The sequence below is a fragment of the Lemur catta genome, chromosome 2 (genome assembly GCF_020740605.2).
Source record: "Lemur catta isolate mLemCat1 chromosome 2, mLemCat1.pri, whole genome shotgun sequence".
Lineage (NCBI taxonomy): Eukaryota > Metazoa > Chordata > Mammalia > Primates > Lemuridae > Lemur > Lemur catta.
This window is the reverse complement of record NC_059129.1, coordinates 6,935,561-6,959,036: the sequence shown is the minus strand read 5'-3', so window position 1 is coordinate 6,959,036 and position 23,476 is coordinate 6,935,561. Positions and strand designations below refer to the sequence as shown.

Sequence of the window (23,476 nt, the reverse complement as noted above, 5' to 3'; positions counted from 1 at the left end):
GAGCCCTGGTGTGCTACCCTCTGCTTGTCCTGAGAAGGGATCGACTCTGGCAAGGGCTGGACCCATTTGTTCCCCGGTCTTGGGGTCAGGAGCTGGGAAATGGATGCTCTTGCCCATGGGCAGCTCAGATTCAGAGCCTCCTTTCTCCGCACAGTAAAAATCATAAACAGATCTCCACTGGCGCCCGTGATAAAACAGTCACGGTGTTAGATGTCTGCCCTGGGTGTTCTCTTGCCAATGTCTTTTCCCAGCAGCTGGAGTGATTTTTTTCCAGGTGCCGTCTCGCTTGGGCCATGGAAGGCCTCTAGCACGGGTTGGGAGAGATGGTTTGCGCCCCATGGCAAGTGCTTGGGGCCAGCCCCAAACAGCTGCCTCTCCCCAAGCAAGCCCAGCCTCCTTCCTCCTATAGGGAAATGCAGGTGGAAGAGTAACAGCAACTCAGGTGCCGCACCTTCAGGTTTCCACTGGAGTAGTTTCCTAGGGTGGCTGTGACAAGTTACTACAAATGTGGTGGCTTACGACAGCAGAGTTTTATTCCCTCACAGTTCTGGGGACCAAACTCTACCATCAAGGTGTTGACAGAGTCTTGCTCCCTCTGAAAACTCTAGGAGAGAATCTTTCCTTGCCTTCTCCAGCGTCCAGGGGCCCCAAGTGTTTCTCGGTTTGTGGCAGCGTCACTCTAATTTCTGCCTCCACCTCCACGTGGTCATCATCTTTCTGTGTGTCTCGTCTTATAAGGACACCAGCCGTTGGATTTAGGGTGGGTCCTAAATCCAGGATGATTTTATCTCGAGATCCTTAACTAATTACATCTGCAAAGACATGATTTTCAAATAAGAACACATTCTGAGGTTCCAGGTGGACACGAATTTGGAGGGTACGCTCACCTAGGCTACAGTATGATTTTCCCAATGCCACCTTCTGACAGGTGTCCAGCGTCAGCACTGCCAGAGAAGGCTGTCCTCAGCTTCTGGGGACCCAGGGAGGGAGGCCACACCGCCCAGGGCTTTATCTGGGTATGTGCTCCAAGGAAGGGAGTTGTATTCTACAGGGGTGCACAGTGTCCACGTATGCAAAGTGGGTTCTCGTGTGACTCCCACTGTCGCGTGACTATTGTGCTGACCCACCTCCCATCCGAGCCCTTGCGTTCGGGAAGCCCCGCGATGGCGTCCTCAACACACGCTGCTTTGGCGAGTAATAGATTGGAATGGAAACAGTGACGCCGTGGAACGCCTTGGGCAGAGATCTCCGGGCCTCAGTTTCCTCATCTGGAAAATGAAGAGACTGGATTATATAATCTCTCACCTCCCTGGACATTGTCAGTTTGGGCTCAACATTCAATTTAACAGACACAAGTCCTTATAGATAGATTTTCTGTATTGTTTCAATTTTTCCCTGTTTTTGAGGTTAGCAGTCAATAGGCAGAGTATGTGCACCTTGTTCCCTCGTCCCCTGTGCTTGTTCCTATTCTCTTTCTCCATCTCTTTTCCTCGCTGTCTTTCTCATTCTTTTCTTCTCTCTCTCTTTCTCACCGTCTTGCTGTTTTGCTTAGTGCCTGCTTCCATCTGGATCTCTTCCCCCTCTCTCTTTCTCTTCCTCCCTCATATCCTCCCCACTTCTCTGCCTCTCTTTGTCTCCATCTTACAGAATTGCTCAGAATTTTCTTAGTTAAAAAAAAATATTAACCATCAGTTGTTTCGCCCAATCCTCAGTGAATATTACTTGTAGAAACAATCCACTCAAATTAAACTGACAACAACTGAAATCACACAGGGTGAAATTTGTTATTGATGGAAAATCCATACAGGATAGATGACTTGAATCTCCTGGGCTAATTTTAGATCTCTGTGCAATTTTGACCCAGGAGAATGAGACTTGGTAGAAATAATAACCACAAAAGAAAACTCAAAGTGGCAGCAGTTATAAATTAGTAAAATTTGTTGTGGTCCAAATGCTGATCTATGAAGCAAATCTTTGTAGAATTTAGACACAAAAGAAATGACCCCAGTAAAAATATTCCCCCCCACCAAAAAAAAAAAAAAGCTAGAAAGAATTTAACTTTGCTATGTAAGACATCGATCTAGGGATTAAATTAGCTTAATGGAGTTTGCTTTGGAAAAAATGCTTCCTTAGTGAAAATTCATCAATGTCAGTATATTTCTGACTTTAGAATTTGTACCCACAAACTCAGAGTCTAATGTGATCCTAGGTCACGGTCTGGAAGGCAGTTTTAGACCATCTCGTGTTGATGGCAGATACAGTCTCCATGTAGGTTGAGCATCTCTTGCCAAAGTAAACACTTTCGAAGGCTGTCATGCCTCAGTGGTACCAGTTCTGGGGACCATGAATGTCCTTCCCCCACCAAGAGCCCTGAGCCTGGGTGTCTAATGATGAAAACCACCACCATCGCTTCTCCGCAGAGCAGTCTCGTCACTGCCAATCTCCTGAATTTCACCAGGATCTGCAATTACAAAACACTCTCACTTCCATTTTAATCCACTCAGCAGCCAGCCCTGTAATAAAGATATTATTTCCTCATCTCATAGATGAGAAAACCGAAGCTCAGAGAGGTCCCATGACTGGGCCTCACTCACAGAGCTGGTGAGGATGGATCTGAATTCTGGCCACTGTTCCTCAGTTGCCCAAACATGCTGACTGGCCTAACATGCCGATGTTTTTCTCTTTTTGGAAGGGCTCTCTTTGACCTGAAAAATATGTTCAGTTGTCATCAAAGAGATGTTTAATTTTCAGTAACATTTTCGACTAGACCTCCAGCATACATACATACACATGCACACACGTGCACACTCTGCTTTCATTAATTCATCAAAACAAGTTGATGTCTCATTAAAGGCTTCTTGAATGTTAATGAATGAATAATTAACTTTAACTATATAATTAGCCTTTAAGTGTGCTGAGACCCCCAGAGAGCATCTGAAAACATGCATAAGAAGATGATGAGCTAAAACCGGAAACTTTTGATTAGGAAATGTCAAGCCTCTTGACAATACAAATCTCTGTCCCCAAGGGGACCAGGCCTTCCCTATGGGGCATTGTCTGCCCCTGTGTCCGGGAAATCAAATGTCTTGGTGCTAGGAGTAGACTCCCCAGGCCATTGTGCAGGGTATAAGAGAAACCGACTGCCTGAAGTAACGGGGTCCGATCTGCACACTTGAGAATGCTGTAGCAGCTCTTCAGAGCTGTCAAAATACCTGGCAGGAAATCGCTAGGTTAAAGTAGCATGGGGCACATGTGACATCCCTCCTTACTTTGCTTCTTGGCTAATTTACAGAGAGGAGGTCTTATTTCCCTCTCTCATTCTGAATTGCTGTCATTTCTAATCATTTGCGTTCCTCGAGGACTGCCGGTGCCAGAGATGGTGACAGCCCTCACATACCCTCTAAGATGCCTGGAGGGGGCTGGGGGGTATGTCACGCAGCCAGGGCAGCACAGCATCCATTTTGGGCTCCAGTTCTGCTCCATGTTGGGAAGTTGAGGTGTTGTCTAATCTGTCACAGATGTTGGAGAGAGGAGGGATCGTTCTTCTGTAGGTAGTGGAGGCAGAGAGGTGTTGAGTTGGCATTGAACCCAGTGCAGGCGGGAGCTCTGTCTCGGTCACAGGTAACGTCTCACGGTTCTCAGACCTTGTCCCTTGAGCCTCGTCCTGCCCAGTGGGAAAAAGCACAACCCTGGGACCTGCCAGGAGCACAAAGACGATTTCCTCTTAAAAAGAAGGAGGTGACAGTGCCCGCCGAGCAGAGAAGATTAAGTGGGTTCCCTCACCTGCAAGCCCTCTGTTGTGCTTTCAACTGGCTGCTCTTAGCTCTAGGGACCAGCCCCTCCAGTGACATCCGTCTGTCTGTGTTGCTCCAAACCAGTGCTGCCAACCACAAGCTGCAGCCTCACGTGTCACTCTGGCTCCAGCAGTCGCAGCTCAAGTCCCCCAAACGCTTCTGGTCCAAACTGGGCTTTGGTTTCAGGTGGCCTTTTACTCTTGCTCACCCTTTACCTTCAACTAGCAGCCATGACCATCTCTACACATAAATGTTTCCTGAAAGATTGGGGTAGGACGCGTTAGGGGCAAGAGAAGTTTTCTACAGCAGTAACTCCAGCCCCTTCCCACTGCTCTGCATCAGATGGGGAAGAGACCGCTGGGCCTCATCCTTGCCTCTTCTTTCATAATGCTTGGCTTGACTGATCACCGTAATCCCCAATCTGAATTTCCTGAGTAACAGACAGAGCTGCCTCCACTTAGTCCACAAGTCTTAGGGATGATGTGGCTTGGTCATCGTGGTTATGTCTGTGGCCTTTGGCATCAGACAGTGCAGGTCCAAATGCTGCTTTTAGCAGGGTGATGATGTTGAGTCGCTTTAATGGTGCCTCAGTTTCCTCCTCTGACAATGGGAATAGCAGTAGGATACCCACCCCTGCACAATGAGAAGAGTAAATAAAACATGATAATGCATATGAAGTATCCAGAACTGGATTTCTCCCATAGGATGTATGAAATTTGTGAGCCCCTTTGCCGTAAAATCTGAATTGGATTGAATGCATCTTTGTGTTTTGAGCAGTTGTTCGTGCCAGACGTTGCACACACACTTTGTTTATACGGTATCACTTTAGTCTCAATGGCCCTCTGAGGGCAGATGTTGTCAGCTCTGCTTTGCAGAGAGAAAACCCAGGCTCAGAAATACAGGTGCTTTGTCCAAAGTCCCTGACTCCAAAGCTCACTCTCCAGTGCATCAGCGATTTGCATTTCTTTTCTTTTTAACAACAGGAACAATTTTTTTTTCCAATTGAAAATAGATCAAAAATAGACCTTCTTGGGTGAGAGCAAGAACAAGAAGGGGACCCCAGCGTCCTGCCGGGGCTGGGCTGGCCACTACAATAGCCACCAGTCACTTGTGACCACTTACATTAACATCTGAATGAATGACATTAAATAAAACTAAAAACTCAGTTCCTCAATTTCATTAACTGGATTTCAAGTGCTCCATACCCAAACTAGACAGAACAGACATAGAGCGTTTCCATTATTGCAGAAAGTTCTGTTGGGCGGTGTTGCCCTAGAAGGTTTTGTAGAACAGAGTTTGGAAATATCACTGGTGAGCTCCAGGCTGCTTTAGCCTCTCCGACCTTGTGTGTTTATAGAAAAAATAGAAAAATAGTTAATAATAATAATATCTCGCTACTGGGTAGTCGTGAGGCCCCAGTGGGACAGTGTATGAAAATGCTGTGCACTTTATAAAGCACCACGTGAACACTGGCCATCTCTAGCAGAGGGGGCTGTGTAAGCCCCAGCATGTTGAGAAACATGCAGGTATCTGTGGCCATTGCATTTTGACTCCAGATCTCTGGAATCATTGATGAGAGAGAGAAACCTAGCTCATGTGGCCCTACGGTTTTCATCCCGTGTTGTTATCGCTTTGGTTCCAATGTGGCCCCAAGGTGACAAAGTCAGTCCGCGGTCCCTGGCCAGACCCTTCTGAGAGCATGACTACTAGCCAAGCACGCCAATGTGTAATTGCTTTGCTCGGACTCAACCACGTCCTATTTGTGATCATCCTGCCTCTGATTTGACAGCATTATGCTTTTACAAACTTGGTTCCCAGAGAAAACGTCCTTTTTTTCCTTTCTGCTCATCTGGCTGCTTTTTGCTCAGCTCAAAACGATTTGTCATGAAATATGGTACCGATTTGCAGAAATCTGTGCCTGTCCGTAAAATACCAATTTAAACTGTTGTGAGACAACTCTCGTGTGGTTGCGAGGTCCATGTTTAGATTTCCAACCCTGCAGTAAGTCAGGGTGGGGTGGGTTAAAAGGATGGCAAGAGGTTTCACCCTATGAATACCAACAGCTGGCCTTAATGTTCGAATGCTCCCATAGCCACACATGTGTGTTTGTGTTTGTTTTTTGAGGAATTGAGAGATGAGAGTTAGGTGAGACTTAGGAAGTCTAAGTAAAACCAAGGTTCTCAGCATCTCCATGGCAACTTAAATTTGTGAAGTACTGACGTTGCAAGCACCTCACTTTATTAAGAGGTCAATGCCATCCGTGGCCTGAAGTTCTCAGGATAATGTGTCTCAACTTCCCTATTGATGGTCACAGAAGGTGACTATTGGCTTACAAAATCATAGAATGCCACAGGCTGGACAAATATCACAGCATGACCACAGTGACTACATCCTCTTGTAGATGAGGAACCAGCAATCCAAAAGGAGGAAGTGACTTTCCTGAGGTTGCCCCACCATCTAAGGCTGGACTCGAACTCAGATCCCTTCTACCTGTTCCTACAGTGTCCTGTGACACAGTCTACTACCTTGTAGAACTCTTCATCCCATATCTGTGCAGGTCTCAGTATTGCTGGCTGTCCAGAAATGCTGCTTCCTGTTGGTTTGTCATCACTGTTGACAACACCCAGGTTTCTTCTGCTGCTTGGCAGATCTGATTACTTTTGAATACTCTCAGAGCTGAACACCTCATCTCTGATCCCCCAGCCTTGAGATCAAAGCTTCAGAGTCTTTCTATGAGTGACACAAGCCCTGTAATTATGCCCCATCTCAAATTGTTACAGAAACAAATAAAAAAAAATTGAGATGAAGAATGCGGCTGTAAACCTTCCAAATAGTTTTGTTCCTACAGGGAGTCCTCCAGCAGCTGTCTCTGAAAGGATGCGGCATTTCACATCCTCTCTTTGCCACTTTTATTTTTCTTTGCTTCACTGTTTTATGTTTTTCTGTTAAATAAAGAAAGGCAATAAAGTTGAGAAAGTGTCAGGAAGTGGAGTCATCTCCGATTTTGTTTTCCTACCTGTTTTAGAGCTGACACATCCAGCCCTGATTCAGCCTGGTTAAATAACTTTAACATTTGGAAGCAATATGCGTGCGTGCTATTGAAAAGATTACTTGATGCTTTTTTTTCATTTTTTTTTTTTATTTCAGCATATTACGGGGATACAAATGTTTAGGTTACGTATATCGCCCTTGCCCCACCTGAGTCAGAGCTTCAAGCATGTCCATCCCCCAGACAGTGCAGGATGGACACACTTGGAGCTCTGACTTGGGGGGGCGGGGGGGCTTGTTTTTTGGGGTGCTAACTGGGGGGTATATACAGGACTTCTGAGTTGATGATAAATGTCCCCGATTTTGAACTACATGGTGATTTCAAGGATGCATACACACCTAAAAGTTTATCAAGTACTTTATTGCCTATAAGTGATACCTTAATAAAAATAAATATATCAAAAAAAGAATTTAAAAGTGCTACATTTATTGATATGAAAATACATTCACTATGTGTGAAATGACAGAAGAAAACAATCTGTGAAATAGTTTGTATGGTATAGTCATATATTCAGGGTTAAAACAAGGGTTGGCAAACTACAGCCCGTGGACCAATCTGTTTTTGTAAATAACATTTTATTGGGACAGAGCAGAGTTCATTTGTTTTCACATTGTCTGTGGCTGCTTTGGTGCTATATATGAGTTTCCCGGGGCCGCCAAAACAAAGTAGCACATGGTTCTGGAGGCTGAAAGTCCAAGATCAAGGTGTCGGCAGGACCACACTCCCCCTGAAGGCTCTAGGGAGAGATCCAGGCCTCTCTCCTGGCTTCTTCTGGTTCCTGGGCTTGTGGCAGCTAATCTAGTCTTTAAGTGGTGTTCTCCTTCTGTGTATACCCACGTCCAAATTTTGCCTTTTTATGAGGATGCCAGTCATAGTGGATCAGGTGTTCACCCCCTACTTCATTACAACCTCATCTTAACTAATTACATCTGTAATGACCGTATCTCCAAATAAGCTCATATTCCAAGGTACTGGGGGTGAAGATTTCAACATATGAATTTGAGGGGTGGGTACAGTTCAGCCCCTAACACCCTACAACAGCAGAGTTGAGTAGTTGCAACAGAGACTGTGTGGCCCACAAAGCCTAGATTATTTTAGTACCTTGTCTTTACAGAAAAAGTTTGCCAACCTCTATGTGTGTGTGTGTGTGTGTGTGTGTGTGTGTGTGTGCATAAACATAAAAAATTTGGAAGGTTCTTCACCAATATGTTAACTGAAGTTGCTTCTGAATTATGAATAATTTTCATTTTAATTGCATTTTTAATACTGTATTATTTGGATTTTAAGAAATTATGATGCAATAATTTTTGTTTTATGAATAAGCAGTACACGTATTTCTTTTGGAAGAAAAAGACATTATTCCTATGTAGTCCCTCTCCCTGTCCTGTGCACTACCAACAAATTCTCCTGTCCCCTAATGGTTTATTTTGTTCTGATGCAAACCTGTCTAAATAGGCCACCGTTCTCCACTGTTGGGAGTGTTAAGGGTAAACACTTAGCAAACCAGCAAACTCAACTGTTTACTCACTTGGGTAGATGGATTCTTCGTGTCCTTATTTAGCTGCCTCTTATACATTGGGGAGAAAAGGTTCTGGCTTTTATCTCCTCATTAAAAATAGATCCTTTTATGACGAAAGGATGGAGCGGCCATGAGTCATCATCCCCAGCATGAAAGAAAGTTTGTGATGCTGGATCAGGCCTCAGGAGGACCGTGCGATGGTACCCAGCCACCCCCGTGACTCCCTGGTTTCTTGTCGTTTCAGGAAGCTCGACGCTTTCATCTATGATGCGGCGGTCTTGAATTACAAGGCTGGGAGGGACGAAGGCTGCAAGCTGGTGACCATCGGGAGTGGGTACATCTTTGCCACGACTGGTTATGGAATTGCCCTCCAGAAGGGGTCTCCTTGGAAGAGGCCGATTGACCTGGCCCTGCTTCAGTTTGTGGGTGATGGTAAGACCCCTGGGTGACCCCCTACCATGGGGGGGACTTGAGACCCTCATACTCTCTCTGTTTTCTAAGCGGTTGTCCAGTGGATGTTTGTATAACGAGTTTGCTCACTGAAGGTATTTACTGAGTGCCTGTCACATGCTACCAGGGTTCTTCAGTTGCTCTAATGGAAAGCAATTTTAGATAACTATGTTTAAAAAGTATTCTGAGGACACAGAAGCATCTCTTGAGCATCTCGTCCTCAATTCTTCAGTGAATCGAGGAAAGAGTTAAATAGGTTCAGAGAAAAACAGTCAGCAGGACAGTCCCAGTGCCTTGACAGTGGGGATTCAGGCAGACATTGTACAGTGCCCAGGACGGCCACCACACCCCAAAACACAGATCAGCCAACCCCGAGTGTCAGGAGGCTAGAGTTGAGGAACCCTGCTCTAGAGCACTGCATGAGTAGGCTACAATACGTCCTCATCTCTATTCTCTACATGCTAGATTTCAAACTCCGGAGAAAAGATTCCTGATGTATTTGGGATCAAAGACTCTTTTCTGGACCCATCAGAAGTGACTAGGGGTAGAGTCATGTTGCACTAACGTGAGTGGCTCATGGTATTATCCTGTGGAGGAATGAAGGAAAGGCAGTCACTAGAAAACAGGGAGAATCCCATGGGATTTCACTATAGTTCATCCCTTAACATGCGAAAAAATTTACAGTTCTCACCCTCACGGGGTTTATAGTCCAATGAAATTATGGCATTTATGAAACTATACAGCCAGCTGAGCCAACTGCGGCCCCAGAAGCATTTCCTTCTGTCTCCCTTCCTACTTCATAGCTGGTGATCTCACTGCAGCCCTGAGTTTCCTGACATGGTACCAACCCGCCATTTCCAAACAGGAAAGGCAAAGTCAGCACAGATAGCAGGTTAACACCGTGAACGTTCTCAGTGTGAGTAGGACACAAAAGCTCAGGGCATAGGTCAGAAGCCCCGTTCAAGAACAGGTGGAGGCTATATTCAGAGACAGTGCGAGAATATGCTGTGCTTGTCCACAGTCGGGAGAGGGAAGTCCAGCAGCCACTGCAGTCAAATGCAATATCCAGATAAGCAGAGGTTAGTGCACAGGGTTGGTGTGAACTTGAACATGGTGCGTGATTCTTTGCAGCTTCTTCTCTTCTCTCTACTCCTAGAATTAAATCCTGGATTCTCACAGTGCCATCAAGCATTTTAAATGTGTTTTATATTTAACTCTCAAATAAGAACATCTGATTATTTGAATTCCCTATAGGGCATTTGTACCTTCCTCAGGTCACTGGCCATGTTCTCTGCTGTGTAATAATGATTTGTGGCTATGTTGGTCAGCGTTCGCTGTGAAATCTTAGAGACATGCAGCAATAAACATTTACTTTGCTCATGGGAGTGCAGGCTGCGTGGAGAAGCTCTGGCTCAGGCTGGGCTGTGTATGGTGGCTCTACTTTCTGCTGCAAGCCCAAAGGTCAACAGTGTGGTCTCTGCTCCACCAATGTTTATTCTGGGTCTCAGGCTGAAGGGGCACCAGTCACCTATGGGCAGCCCTTTTCCTGGCTATGTCAGAAGCACAGAAAGGAACACCTAACTGCACGTGCACATTTCAAATCTCTGCTTTGTCATGTTCGTGTCTGCCAACACCCTCCTGTCTAAAGCAAGTCAGATGGCCATGTCCATGGTCAAGGGATTGAAGGTACACACTAATGTTTATGGGAGTAGTTTTGAAGTTTCATGGCAAGAAATGTGGACACGGAAGAATTGGGGCCAACTGTGTTGTCTATCTCAGGGGTGCTTAAGCACCTTTACATAGGTGAACTACTCAGCACACAGGTGTCTTGTTTCCAGCATTTACCAAAAAACCCTGAACATAACAGGTAATTGGTCAAGAAAGGATTGAATGAATAAATACATGTCTGGATGAATGGTTGGTGTTGGGATGTATTTCATTTGACAGGATGTGATGGTATCTGTCAGTCTGGTATATGTGATGGGTATCTGTCAATTAAGTGAATTCTGAGTCTAACTCTACCCACCATTGTCATCACTCTTGTATCATCTGTTATGAAACAGCTAACATATTTAGGGACTAGGATATGTCAGTCATCATACTGGATGCATCACGTGTGTCCTTTAATTTAATCTTCATAGCAGCATTATGAGGTTAAATATTGTTTATCCCCATTTTACAGATGAGGAAACTGAAGCTCAGAGGGCTAGTAAGTGGCAAAGCTTCTACTTCAGGGGCCTTACTCTAGAAGGGGGTCAAAGTCTTGTTTCATTTAATTCTCTGAGATTTCTATCAAAGGTGACTAACTAAACTCATGAGATTTATAAACCCTTTAGGAAGGAATAATTTAGTGCATATCCAAACTAAATCTATTGTCCCATTTACAAATACTTCTGTGAAAGAATTGATCTTTCTCAGCCTCGGTTTACTCATCTGTTAAAGGGTACAGAAATATTTACCTACCAGGGTTGGTGTGAGGACAAAATGGGACAATACATTGCGAAGCATGTAGCTTAGCACAGCCCTTGGAACGTAGAAATGGTTCAGTAAATGTTAGCTGTCACCATCAGCAGCAGCATTATCATCACCACCACCATCACCATCCTCCTCCTCCTCTTCACCTCAATATCATCATCACTATGATAATCATCAACCATCATTCTCATTACCGTAACCATTGCCTCCACCATCACTCTCATCATTGTCATCACCACCATCATCATCATCATCCTCCTCATCATCATCACCATCACCACCATTATCACCATCATCATCACCATCATCCTCATCACTATCATCCTCATCATCATCTCAATATCACCATCACTATCATCACCATCTTCACCATCATCACCATCATCATCCTTCTCATCATCACCATGATCATCACCATCTCCACCATCATCATCCTTCTCATCGTTACCATCACGGTAATCTCCCTCTGCTCCTCCTTATCACCATAGTTGTCCGTGCACAACTCTCATATCAAACACAACTTCTCTAGTGTTGTTTTGGCAATAATATAATCAAGTGAGTATCATGGAAACCACCTTTGTGGTGCTGGACAGAAAACGTTCTCTTTGTGGCAAATAAAAAATGAAAAGTGTTTGTATCCAGGTAGGCCAGAGGTTTGTTTCTTGTACCTACAGAACACGTAGGTTCTCGTAGATATTTCAAGTCCGGGCTCACTGCTTTCCTGGCCAGGCTGTGGGGTTGGGAAATGTGTCCTTTCAACTTCGTCTCTGGAGGCCATCTGGAGGCAACGACATGGGAGAGAAAATGACGCTGCTCCAGAGGGCGTCTTAAGATAATCTTCCCGGAAAGCCATGTCCAATTCTGACTGTTTCCCTAGGAGTAAATACATGAATTAACACAGCTGCATAAATATTTCACTTATCTTATGCAGCTTCGGCAGGATTAATTATGCTCTAAAATTAGACCTGTGAAGAGCACAGCGCCGAGCGGTACCTGATTATTATTCATCCTCTAGAATGGAGTGTTTATCTCTTGTTATAGAGTAGCTTCAGTGGACGATTACGAGTCTAATAAGTGTCAAAAGTACAAAAAATTTTCCTAATGAGCTGTGTAAATATAACCGTCGAGGGGAGCGTTTGATGATTGGGGGAACCTCTTACGTGAAGCCTGCCGTGCATTTCCCCAGGAAAAAGGGCTACTAATCTGCCTTGAGGGGTGCACAGGATCCCAGTAACACTTTGCCGTTCTTTTCCCATCTAATTGTCTGTGTCCTTTCTGAAATGGCGGCGTGCACCAGGGGACCTTGGCTCTCAGTAGTTCCGTAACAACACTCACAGGTACTTTTCAGCATTGGTCAGCACGAATACCCAGTAATTATGAAGAATCAGGTACCTCTATACGCACTGATGTTCCAGAAGGGGATGTCATAGTCTTTTTCTTCTTTCCTTTGAGGAACTCACAGTCTACTTGGTTGACAATATATAAACTTGAAATATCTAATCTTATAATAAAAACACATTTATAATACCTCACACACATGAATTTGTATATACGTATATGTAGACACACAAACACATACACATACACATATATATGTATCTTCTTCTTAGGTGTCTTGGGTAAATGAGAGAGTGGCCAAGGAGAAATATGAGACATATTAGTTTTTTTTTTTAATGGAAGAATGAAAGGACAGAATGAGTCAGAAAGCAAACAAGTGTAGTGAGATTTAGACCGAGAATAGAACGGGGCAGAGTTCACAGAAGCCCCGGCCATTTACCCATCCAGCAACCAGCAAATCTCCACGGAGTCCCGGATTCTCCCTGGCACCTAGACGGTGGCACTTGCGTGAGAACATACAGGCCGAGTGAGCCTGGGACTTAACGAGTGGCATTTCTGGCTTCAAAGTAAAGGTGAACAGGGGATCTTTTAGGTCCTATCCATCTCAGGGATTTTGTGATATTTTTATATAATTCTGGGATTTGAAGAGGCAGAAGGAAGATCATAAAGGTCAAAACCCTCCTGATGTACAAGAGCCAGAAAAAAGATTTTGAGAGAACCAAGGTAATATAATTATATTATTCAAAAGCAAGTGATGCTGAGGAAAGGGAAGGAAATGATTGTTTATGACCCCCTACTCTGTGTCCAACCCCACGCCAACATCACATGTGATGTTCTGGTAACTCTTCATGTAACATTCCGGAGTAGACTTATTATCTCCACTTTGCAGAGCAGGAAGATGAGGCTCGGTTGGGTTAAGGCAGCTAGAGCAGAGCGTCTCCCAACTTCACCACGAACAGCAGTCACCCGGGGGTCTTGCTAAAGCAAAGCTTCTGTTTCAGTGGGTCTGGGCTGGAGCCTGAGACCCTGCATTTCTAACAAGCTCCTAAGTGACTCTCATGCTGCCAGTCCATGGACAACACCCTGCGCAGATTTTTTAATAGATGTAAAAATTGAACCAAGTTCATCTGATTCCATTTCTGATCATCTTTCCGTGAAACCACGCTGCAGGGAGAAATCTTAGTTGCTGGTGGCCAGGTCATTTTAGCTATAATATTTTTTAGCACTGAGAAACATTTAATCTTTCTCTTTATACTTTGGTACAAAGTTTTCATGGTTGTGGATTTATTTTTAAACTCAGAAATATAATTACTTGTCCCTGAAATCTTGTCTAAGTTCATCGAACAAACTAAATATATACATGTTTATCATATATTTTATGAGCTATTTACATGGTATATTTCATTATACCTATATCATATTTAGGTATGTGTAATAGATATTACATATAAAATATTTTAAAGCTATGGTACATATATCTCTTATATTAATATTGTATTAATAGAGTGATCAACTCAACTAATTTTGCCAGGACTCTACCAGTTTTAAAACTAGTTAGTAACCCTAATTATATTTGGGCATATATGATAGATGTCATATATGAAATATTTGAAAGATACTATATAGATATATAATTTTAGTTCATTGGGTTCCCTCTGTCCCTTTTGTGCTGCAGCTTTGCCAGTAGTCATTTAAAGATTCATCCAGATTGTTAACAGATTGAAAAGGACCACAAGTTCTGCTCTTGTATCAATAAGAAATCTTGCTACGATTGACTCTAGAGCTTTGGAAAACCCCAATCCAGGGTAATGATGCTCACAGATCTTGGAGTGGGGAGCCTGGGAGGGGTGTCCGTGGAGAAGCCCCCTCCCTATCTCTGAGTGGATCAGTGCTGGGGTCCCAGTTCCTCTATTTGTTGACCGCTCTTCCACTGAAGTATGCAGGATGGCATTTGATGGCAAGGGACCCTACACTGCCAGGCGGAGTAGAGAGCATTTGTGTGATTGCATAAGTTCTAATATTTAATTAGACTTCTCATAAATTGCTGTGGGCCACTAAATGGGTTGCTAACATCCTCAGCACTGCCCTTGTACAAAACTTCCCAGCTTGATGTCTTGGACTGATGTCTGAGTCTTGGGGAGAGCTGGACACTCCTGCAGCTTGGACAGTGATGACCACACACACCCAGTCTGAGGACGGCACGTCCCTGAGAGGCCCTCGCAGCCCATCTTCTCAGAGCTGGCTTAGGGATGGTATGACAGTGTGGGTTGAGGACATCTCTGAAGACCCCACCTCTAAATACTTTTCCTATTCAACTTTCCTAAATTCTACCATTTGAAGTTTTATCACATAAGCATGGACTGTTTGATGCGGGCCCCTTTAAAAATGAAATTCCTCCTTCCCTCTTCTCCTAACCCCTTTCCTGATTTGACATTGACCCACCCTGCAGCCTCTGTGCTCCTCCATGAAGTCTCCCCTAGAGACCTACAAGCTAGATACCCTTCCTGTAAACTCCTGTAGATCCGTGCTTATAGCATTCCTGTGGCATTTAGCAAAGCAAGAGAAGGGAAGTGAGTAAGATGAAGGTTCTACAGTTTCCTAGTGGTGATACCTTCAGCAAATTAATTTCTTTGAATGTCAGTTTTAAATCTGAATTGTTTAAGGATTAAATGTGAAAACAAAGATCAGGCAACCAGCCTGGTACCTGGCACATGTTAGATGCCAGCTCATTGGTGGCCCCTCTGTGTCCCCTGGCCCACTCGAGTGCACTGCATTGTGAGTCCCTTGAGGGCATACACCATCCATGTCCATCCCTGTTGCCCCTCCTGTCCCCCAGGACTCACAGCTGAGCTTGGCACACAGCAGGTGCTCAAACAATATTTGTTAAATGAATGAATGAATTTGAAAATGCTGCAGACATATACTTTTGGAGGATTTATATCACCAATTGAGTATCTTCTCCAATGAAGGGGACATTGCTTTGTTTAAGAAGGACATTAGACACCTCTATAGAGTTGCAAGGAGGTAACCATGAAAGCACTGCCTGATATGACAATCTTCCCAAGCCTCTTGCCACTGTATTCACTATAAGACAGAGGCAAATTCCTTCATTGTTTAATTTGTGTATTATTGTGGTCATAGATCCCCATTGATCTCTTTAACAAAATCCTCTGGGATATATATAACCAGCAAGACTGTATATTTCCTGGCTCTTAGAACTGGAGTGGATATGAATTGCTACTAAGTCCAGTAATAGGGAAACTGAAGCCAGAGAGGGTATGACCTTACCCAAGGTTGTACATCGAGGAGTGGCAGAGTTGGGCCTAAACCCTAGATTTCCTGCCTCCTAGGCCAATTATATATTAAACACAAAACAAAGGGAAAACAGAACCTGTAATGATCCCTTGTCCTGTTCCTCTGGGGAAGACTTGACCTCTGTGGTAGGAGCGAGGGGTGAGGAGGCAGTTGGGGTATCCTCAGCCATAGTGGCTGGCAACACAACCCACATTATAAAAGCCTCCAGTAGAATGAGCTCTGCTGTGTCCCAGGCCCCTCCTCCTTCCCTGCAGCACGGTAGAGGCAGGACAGGCGAGACAACGTGGACTCACAAACACTTACTTTGTTTGTCTTTGGGAAGACCACACTAATGGAGGAACCGCAGGCAGGTTTCATGTCCACAATGTTCTCAAGCACATATGCTTGGTTTAGATCTTTGACAAACCAACGCTGCTCACATCATCTCACTCTCTCCTTTGTAAGCATCTCCCAAGCTCTAGCCCGAATCCCTACCCCAAAGAGGAGCTTGTGAATAAAGCTGTGTTGCTCCACCCCTGATTCCTGTTCTACTTCACTGACATGTGGTTTTGTTCATTGCGATGTCATTAGCATAAATAGAGAACTCTAAAGCCCTGGCAACCCGGAGTGACGTTTGCGCAGTTTCATCTGAACCAGATCCTCTCTCTGCCAAACTGGGTTGCACTCCCACTGTGTTCTTTGCTGGGTTTACTCCTGTAGTCCTAAGAATTTAAATACTTGAACGCTTCCTTCTTAATGTCTCTCTGTCTCTTTCTCTAACGCTGTATTTCACATGTCTTACCAACCAAGACTTGTTTTCTGAATTCTTTAACTTCAGCCACTAATTCAGGTATTCACACTTAACTGTCAGCAACGTACATCAGCACTCCTGGTTCTTCTGTGCCCACCAGATCAAAGGAGGGTCTGGGATTCGGCCTCTTGAATCAGGAACCCGAGAGGGAGCGGCCAGGGATGGTACCTGCGGGGGCCCAGCAATTACAAACATGCGGCTGAAATCTGTGCTCCATTCTGCTGGTCTGTGATCAAGCGGGTGACAAGAGAAAGAGCGTTTTCCTCAGCATTTGGCAAAACCCATGGCCCAGATAGAGCCATGGCCTGTCTTTGAAAATGTGGTTTTACTGAAACGCGGTCACATCCATTCTCTTACGTGTTATCTGTGGCTGACTTCACACTACAGCAACAGCGTGGAGTCGTTGCAACAGAAACCGCATGACTTGCAAAGCTCAAAATATTTGCTGTCTGGCCCTTTATAGAAAACGTTTGGTGCCACCTGACCTAGACTGTCTGGAGAAAGGTAAGAAAGGCAGAGGAGACTGAATGTTGCAGGTTGTCCCATTCTCCTAAGGGAAGGGAGAAGATTGAGATGAGAACCAGAAGAAAGGAAAGGCAAGTGGGGTAAGAAAGGAAAAAGGGACAGAGATATATTAGGGAGAAATTGGAAGGGAAAAAAAGAAGGAAGAGGAAGAAGAAAATGATGAAGGATAAATAAGAAGAGAAAAGAGCAGAGTCACCAAGGAAGGAAAGAGGGAAGAAAGGAAGAAAGGAGGCTATAGGAAGCGAAGAGGTAAAAGGAAGGGAGAGGTAAGGCTAAGAGGGAAGGAATGGGAGAGGAGAGGCAGTATCCAGCCTGGGCATCCACGGAGCAGGCTGGATTTGTCAAGCTGAGAATCAGCCACGCTGCAGGTGAAACTCAAGAAGTCTCAGGGCCGTCCACTGCCTTGTCTCTGCTCCAGGGCGGTGGTGCAAGGCACAGACCACCAACTGACTTCTCCTGCCTTGAGGTGTCTCATCTGCCTCCTGCTGGCTTCTTCTGCCAGCATTTCTTCCTGACATAGGTCCCTGTGTCCTCAGATGACTCAGCAACACCCTAATGCAACCAGCAGCCTCAGCCCATTTAAAGAAATAAATGCAAAATAAGGATTTGGGGGCTGGGGAGGTGGTTGAGGGAGGGGAAGTGCAGAGAATCTGAGAACCCCCTTTAAGGGCATGGGATAGCTTGCCATTTCTCCTCATGGAAGTAGTTCAAAGTTACCATGATTATTATTATTTTAATAGAAATTTATGGCAAGTAACACTTATGGAGTGGTAACTATGCGTCACCAAATCATCTCAGTCTTTACATGTATTCATTTCATTTGATCCTCACAGTGATTAAATGGCACGAGTTGTGATTATTAAGCCCTGTCTAGAGATGAGGGAACTGAGTCACATGTAGGTTTAGTAAGGTGTTCAAGATCACCCAGCCAAGTGGCAGATCTGAGAACCTATGCACGAGGGCTCTAGGATCTTTGCTTGAACCATTATGCAATATTGTTTCTCCTTTAGCTGCTGTAACCCTCCCAGGCATCTTGTAAGGCAGGTTTTCTCATCTGGAAAGGTGAGATTTAAACACAGATTGGTCAGACCCCAGATTCAGTGTTCCTCTTTTACTAATGGGACAACATCAGTTCCCTGCAGATGATCCTGGGCAAAATAACTTGCTGGCAGAGGTTGAGGGTGGGAGAGAAAGTGACCTACACATTTTTTCATTTTTCCGTGGTGAAGGAAACCTGTCTGTGCCTCAGGCCCTGGCACCAGGGGAACAAGCCCAGCCTAATTTTTGAGATCATTCAACCCTGGCAGTTTGGGGAAAACTCAGGACCCAGAAGCAAGAGATGAGAAGGAATGAAACAAGGACAGAATGTAACTCAGGCAAGTCAGATGTTTGGCCCCGATACAGGCTTGCAGCGCAGCCTCCCCGGGTTCACAAAGACCTGCCTGGGTTGCCAGAACTGCTTATTCCCCACAGAGCTCCTTGGAACTGCATAATCCCCAGCATTTCAGAAAGTTATTGTTCCTTGCTAAAAGTGTTTTAATCAAATTGAGACTTCAAAGGCAGAAATCACAGTAGGGGCTGAGCTAGGCTACTCTGTAAATCACCAACTTTCTAATCAAGTTAGGAAGGACTGGGTGCCTTTGACAAATCCTCCAATTGATTCACCCATTTTTTCATTCATTCATTCATTCTCCCTTCTAGTCATTCATTCAAAAAAGAATAACTGAACAGCTTCTAAATTCCAGGTGGTGGGATATAAAAATGATTAAACACTCCTATCTCCCTTCTTTACGAAGACACTTTTGACATTTTTGTATCCAAAAATGGGAGCCCGTTGAAATATAGTTACCTAATTTTACCCCCCTAGAGATATTTTTACATCCTCTCTAGGTGAGTCTAGTACACAATAATATTTAAGAATCACTCTTTGGAATCACAATATTTAGTATTTAGAAACATCTTATTCTCTGATTGGCAAATATTGGCACTCAGTGGCCAAAGAGATCACCCAACTGGGGTCCGTGATATCGGGTCTTTGCCCTGTGTTTTGTTCACCCTCCTTCTCTCAGGGCTCCTAATTGGGTCTACACAGAGACCTTGGTGATTGTGAAAACCTGAGCAATAAATGATGTGGAACTTCTGAGCGTCAGTCCGCATGGCAGCCTCAGTAAGGACCACAGGAGATGTGAGGTAGGCTATGAATGGAAGAAGTAGTCAGATAGGCTTTAATGTGAAGCTGCCTCATTCAGGAAGGATCAAAATAGACATGAAAGTTTTTATTGCTTCCAAAGATTTCATTTTCATTTATTGACTATAATAACTTGTTAAAAATAAAGCAGGCAAGACTGAAGGCTCCACATTTAGGCAGGCCCTGAGCCAGCTCTTCTATTGATCGAATTGGATCTGGAACCAGATTTGGATGCAATGGCTCTCCTTACACACGTAGATGTGGTCTCATTTGAAACCACCAGGGAAGTGTGGCTGAAGACCATTGAAGGGGTCTAATTTTTTATATGGATTTTGTTATTGCTCCTACCCTATGTGGATGGCTTTTGCATGCACATAAACCTCATTTGTACACAAAGATAGCGGATTTGATGATATATACTCCAAGGGGATGATGATTAACGGCCATTTTGATGCCCCAGCAACTAAGTCACTTTGACTCTCCTGTGACCTAAAGACTACGTCCAGGCAAACTATTTATTCAGAAACGCAATGTTTTCAAAGCAGAAATGTGTCAGTTCTAAGCATAGATTAGCAATAAAGGGCTTAACTGCTTTTCCATTGGCCTGTGACCAGATGGTACCATAAAAATTAGACTTGTTTATCTCCCTCCTAATTTTAACTAGAGACATATTTGGAATAGTAATGGAACAGTATTTACTTGAGAAACATAAAATCCGTCAATATCCTGGAGAGCCATTGACTGTTCTTATGTGTTGAAACTCCAAGGGTTTTCATCTGCGTTAAGTTTGCAGCAAATTTTCCAAAAGGCCTGGTGAGATCCGGAGTCTTGGTGCTGGTTTTCAATCCGACACCAGGATTCGAGCAAGGTCAGTGGTGCAAACCTGTGCCAGACAAGCAGTGAATCGCTCCAACCAGGAAAAGTCAAATGTCAGGAAAACCATCAGAGTGGAAATAAGGCATAATGAATGGCTTGCTGATAAGTCAAATACTGATGTCACATAGCCTTGTGCAAGGTTTACGAGATGGATAAATGGTGGTCCAAATCCCTCTCAGTCTATATTTTTTAAGCATTTTCATTTGGAAAGGCAATATTTTATACACACACACACACACACACACACACACACACACACACATGTATATACACACACAAACTCCAATGTCCAGTTAATGTTTATACAGCTGTGCAACTGCCCCCAGATCAAGATATAGAATGTGACCAGCACCCCAGAAAGCTCCCTCGTGGCCTCTGCCAGCCAATATTCCCCCCAAAGTAACAACATTCTGCCCTCCATGACTGTGTATTGGTTTTGCTTCCTTTTGCACTTCACATAAATGGTGGACTCATACAATATATTTCCATTTATGTCTTTTATGACATTAACACATATTACTTCATGTAGCCACAACATTTTCATTGTTGTGTGGTATTTTATTGTACACATATGCCATAATTTATTTATCAATTTTGCTATTCATGGGCATTTGCTTCATTTCTAGAATTTGTCTGCTTTGAGCATCCTTGTACATTAATTTTTCTGTGCATGAAGGCACTTACTTGTTTGGGAATGTACCTAGGTATGAAATTGCTGGGTCACAGAGTGCATATAGTCAGCTTTAGTGGAGGTTTCCAAGCAGTTTTCAGAAGATGTACAACCCATTTACATTCCCACTAGCAGTGCGTGTGGCTCCTCCAATTTCTGACTGCCCTTTTCCTACCTTCTATGAGAAAGGTAAAACAGGCTTATGCACTGGTGTGTTCACCAGTGGCTGTGTGCTTGGATGTTTTTGTATGATTATAGCCAATTATATAGAGATCCAAATTCTTTTCCCAGCTTCAACACTGACTTATTTTGTGACCTTGGAGCACATAACCTGACCTCAGATTCATCATCAGTAGAATGGGGCCAGAGGACTGTAGTGTCTGCCCCACATGCTTTCCTGGGCTGGAATATAAATCTAACTACTCACCTGTCCCCGTATGTTCTTCCACCCATTCCTGGCCATGGTCTCACCCCACCTGGTGCTTCAGACTTGGGGTGAGGGACAGGACCCAGAGGAGCACCCCCACACCTACGGGGGAGTGATATCATCAAAGGGAGAGCTGAGAGCTGTCTAAAGTCTTAACCCAGCCTTCCCCACCATCCCAGAGTCCCCTGTGTAAAGAAAAACAGTATTCCTTTTGCTGTAGTTACAGACCTCACTGACAGCTGGCGTAGGGTCCTTTCCATAAAGCGTCTCAGTTCTCCCTTCTGTCTCTCTCTCTTCTCCTCTTTTCCTCCCATCCTACCTCTTTCCTCTTCCCCTTTTCCCTTTCTGCTCTCGCCTTCTCTTCTTCATCCCACAACCAAGTCTTGGGTGCCCACTGAGCTCCCCGTACTGTCCTAGGCTGTGGGGAATACAGATCAAGTGGAAACGATCCATTTTGCTTATAGTCTCAGGAAGCTCGTTGATGACACTTCGGTAAAAAAGAACCTGAAAAGCAGTGAGGTCGTTGTACTTGTGTATATTTTTTTTTTTGGCATGGAACGAGAACGACACAGCAAAAGTTGCTGCCTAGGCTTTAGAAGTAGAGCACCACACCCAAAGGGCTCAAGCCTGTGGCCAGAGATGAGAACTTAGAGGCATCTCTGCTGCCTCGGAGACTGGGCTCTACTTGCAGCTTTCTTAAGCAGATTGTTCAGTCACTTGCCCGCAAAGCTAAGGTGGCCACACCCTCTTATATGTACTGCTAGTTGTCCCCTCTCTCTCCCTCTCTCCCTCTTTCCTCTCTCTCTCTTTCTCTCTCTCTCTCTCTCTCTCTCTCTCTGTCTGACTCTTCATTCCTGTCTTGTGTGACCCGGAACAGAAAACTGTCCTGATTCATTGTACCCTCCCTGCCCAGGCTCTGTAAGTAATAAAGCAGTAAACTTATTTTCTATTGTGTTGGTGAATTGAAGTTGCACCTTCTGTCTGAAGAACTAGGGACTGCCCCGGGTTGGGTTTTCCCTGGGGAGAATGCAAGGTGGGGCTCCCAGTGCCAGACCAATGGTCAGGCAGACATAAAGTGGGCACAGGTTGGAGAGCCTCATGGATGTCCCCAGTATAAACAAGTTTCCCATCTGAAGGATCCCCTGGTCACAGGTTAGACAGCTGTCCTCCAGGTAAAAGAAGGGTCCTGTGAAAGGCACACTGTGACTACCTATTAGGGCAGGGCTGTTAGCTGCCCTGGGGCGCTAGAACCCCAGTTTAGTCCAGGGGCTCTCAAAACAGCATGGGGTCATTGATATCCTTTTTTTTCTTAAATCCATAAACTTTAAAACACAAGAACCCCTTTGTGATGCTAAAAAGTCCTCATGCCCTTACATCAAGAGTCACAGGATTCTGAGGACCAAGAAAATGTGCAATGGTGAAAAGTTACTATGAATTTATTTATGCTCACAAACACTTAATGCCTTTTAAGTCATATCAGCTTGACCATCTATATCTGTGTAGGGCAGATTAGACAAGCAGACTCCAGAAGTGCTTGGTGTACCTGGGGTTTCCTAGACTTCCTGCAACTTTCTGCAGTCTTAATTCAGAGGGCTATTTCTGTCCACCTTCACCCTCTAGTGGAAAATTGTGACCTTGTGCATTGTTTGACGTTTGATGGAGGTACCCAATCCTCTCTCCTCTTTTTCATTTTTCTTCTCCAAAATACACATAAAATTGCCCAACTCCAACTTGCGTGGTTGACCATGTGGCCTTTGCAATCCCAGGCAGACAGTGACAGGTAGCAATGGACTCTGCAATTCTCCAGCTCTGTCAGTGGAGCAGAAACCTCAGTCAGAAGGTGACGGTGAGACATTCATGCCAAAGACAGCCTGTCTCTGCATCTAACTGGATACATTTAAGCCTAGCCCTATTTTTATTTTGGTTTTGTGACTTCTCAGCATTATACAGAAATGGAATATTCTGACATTTAAATAAGGAATATTTATCTTCCAAATTCGATCTATTTGTGTCCAGAATCTTGTGCTAGTCCCCATCACCAGCACCATCAAAAGTATTTT

General features: G+C 44.4%; 1 protein-coding gene across 2 annotated transcripts in view; it reads left to right on the top strand.

Moving 5' to 3' along the window:
* Positions 1 to 23,476, top strand: part of GRIN2A (glutamate ionotropic receptor NMDA type subunit 2A) — a 298,713-nt gene that overhangs the window by 257,934 nt on the left and 17,303 nt on the right. For both annotated transcript variants that reach the window (XM_045542563.1, XM_045542564.1), the window contains one exon: positions 8,607 to 8,794. In XM_045542563.1, the coding sequence (XP_045398519.1) occupies positions 8,607 to 8,794 (188 nt within the window). The remainder of the gene's footprint in view (positions 1 to 8,606; positions 8,795 to 23,476) is intronic.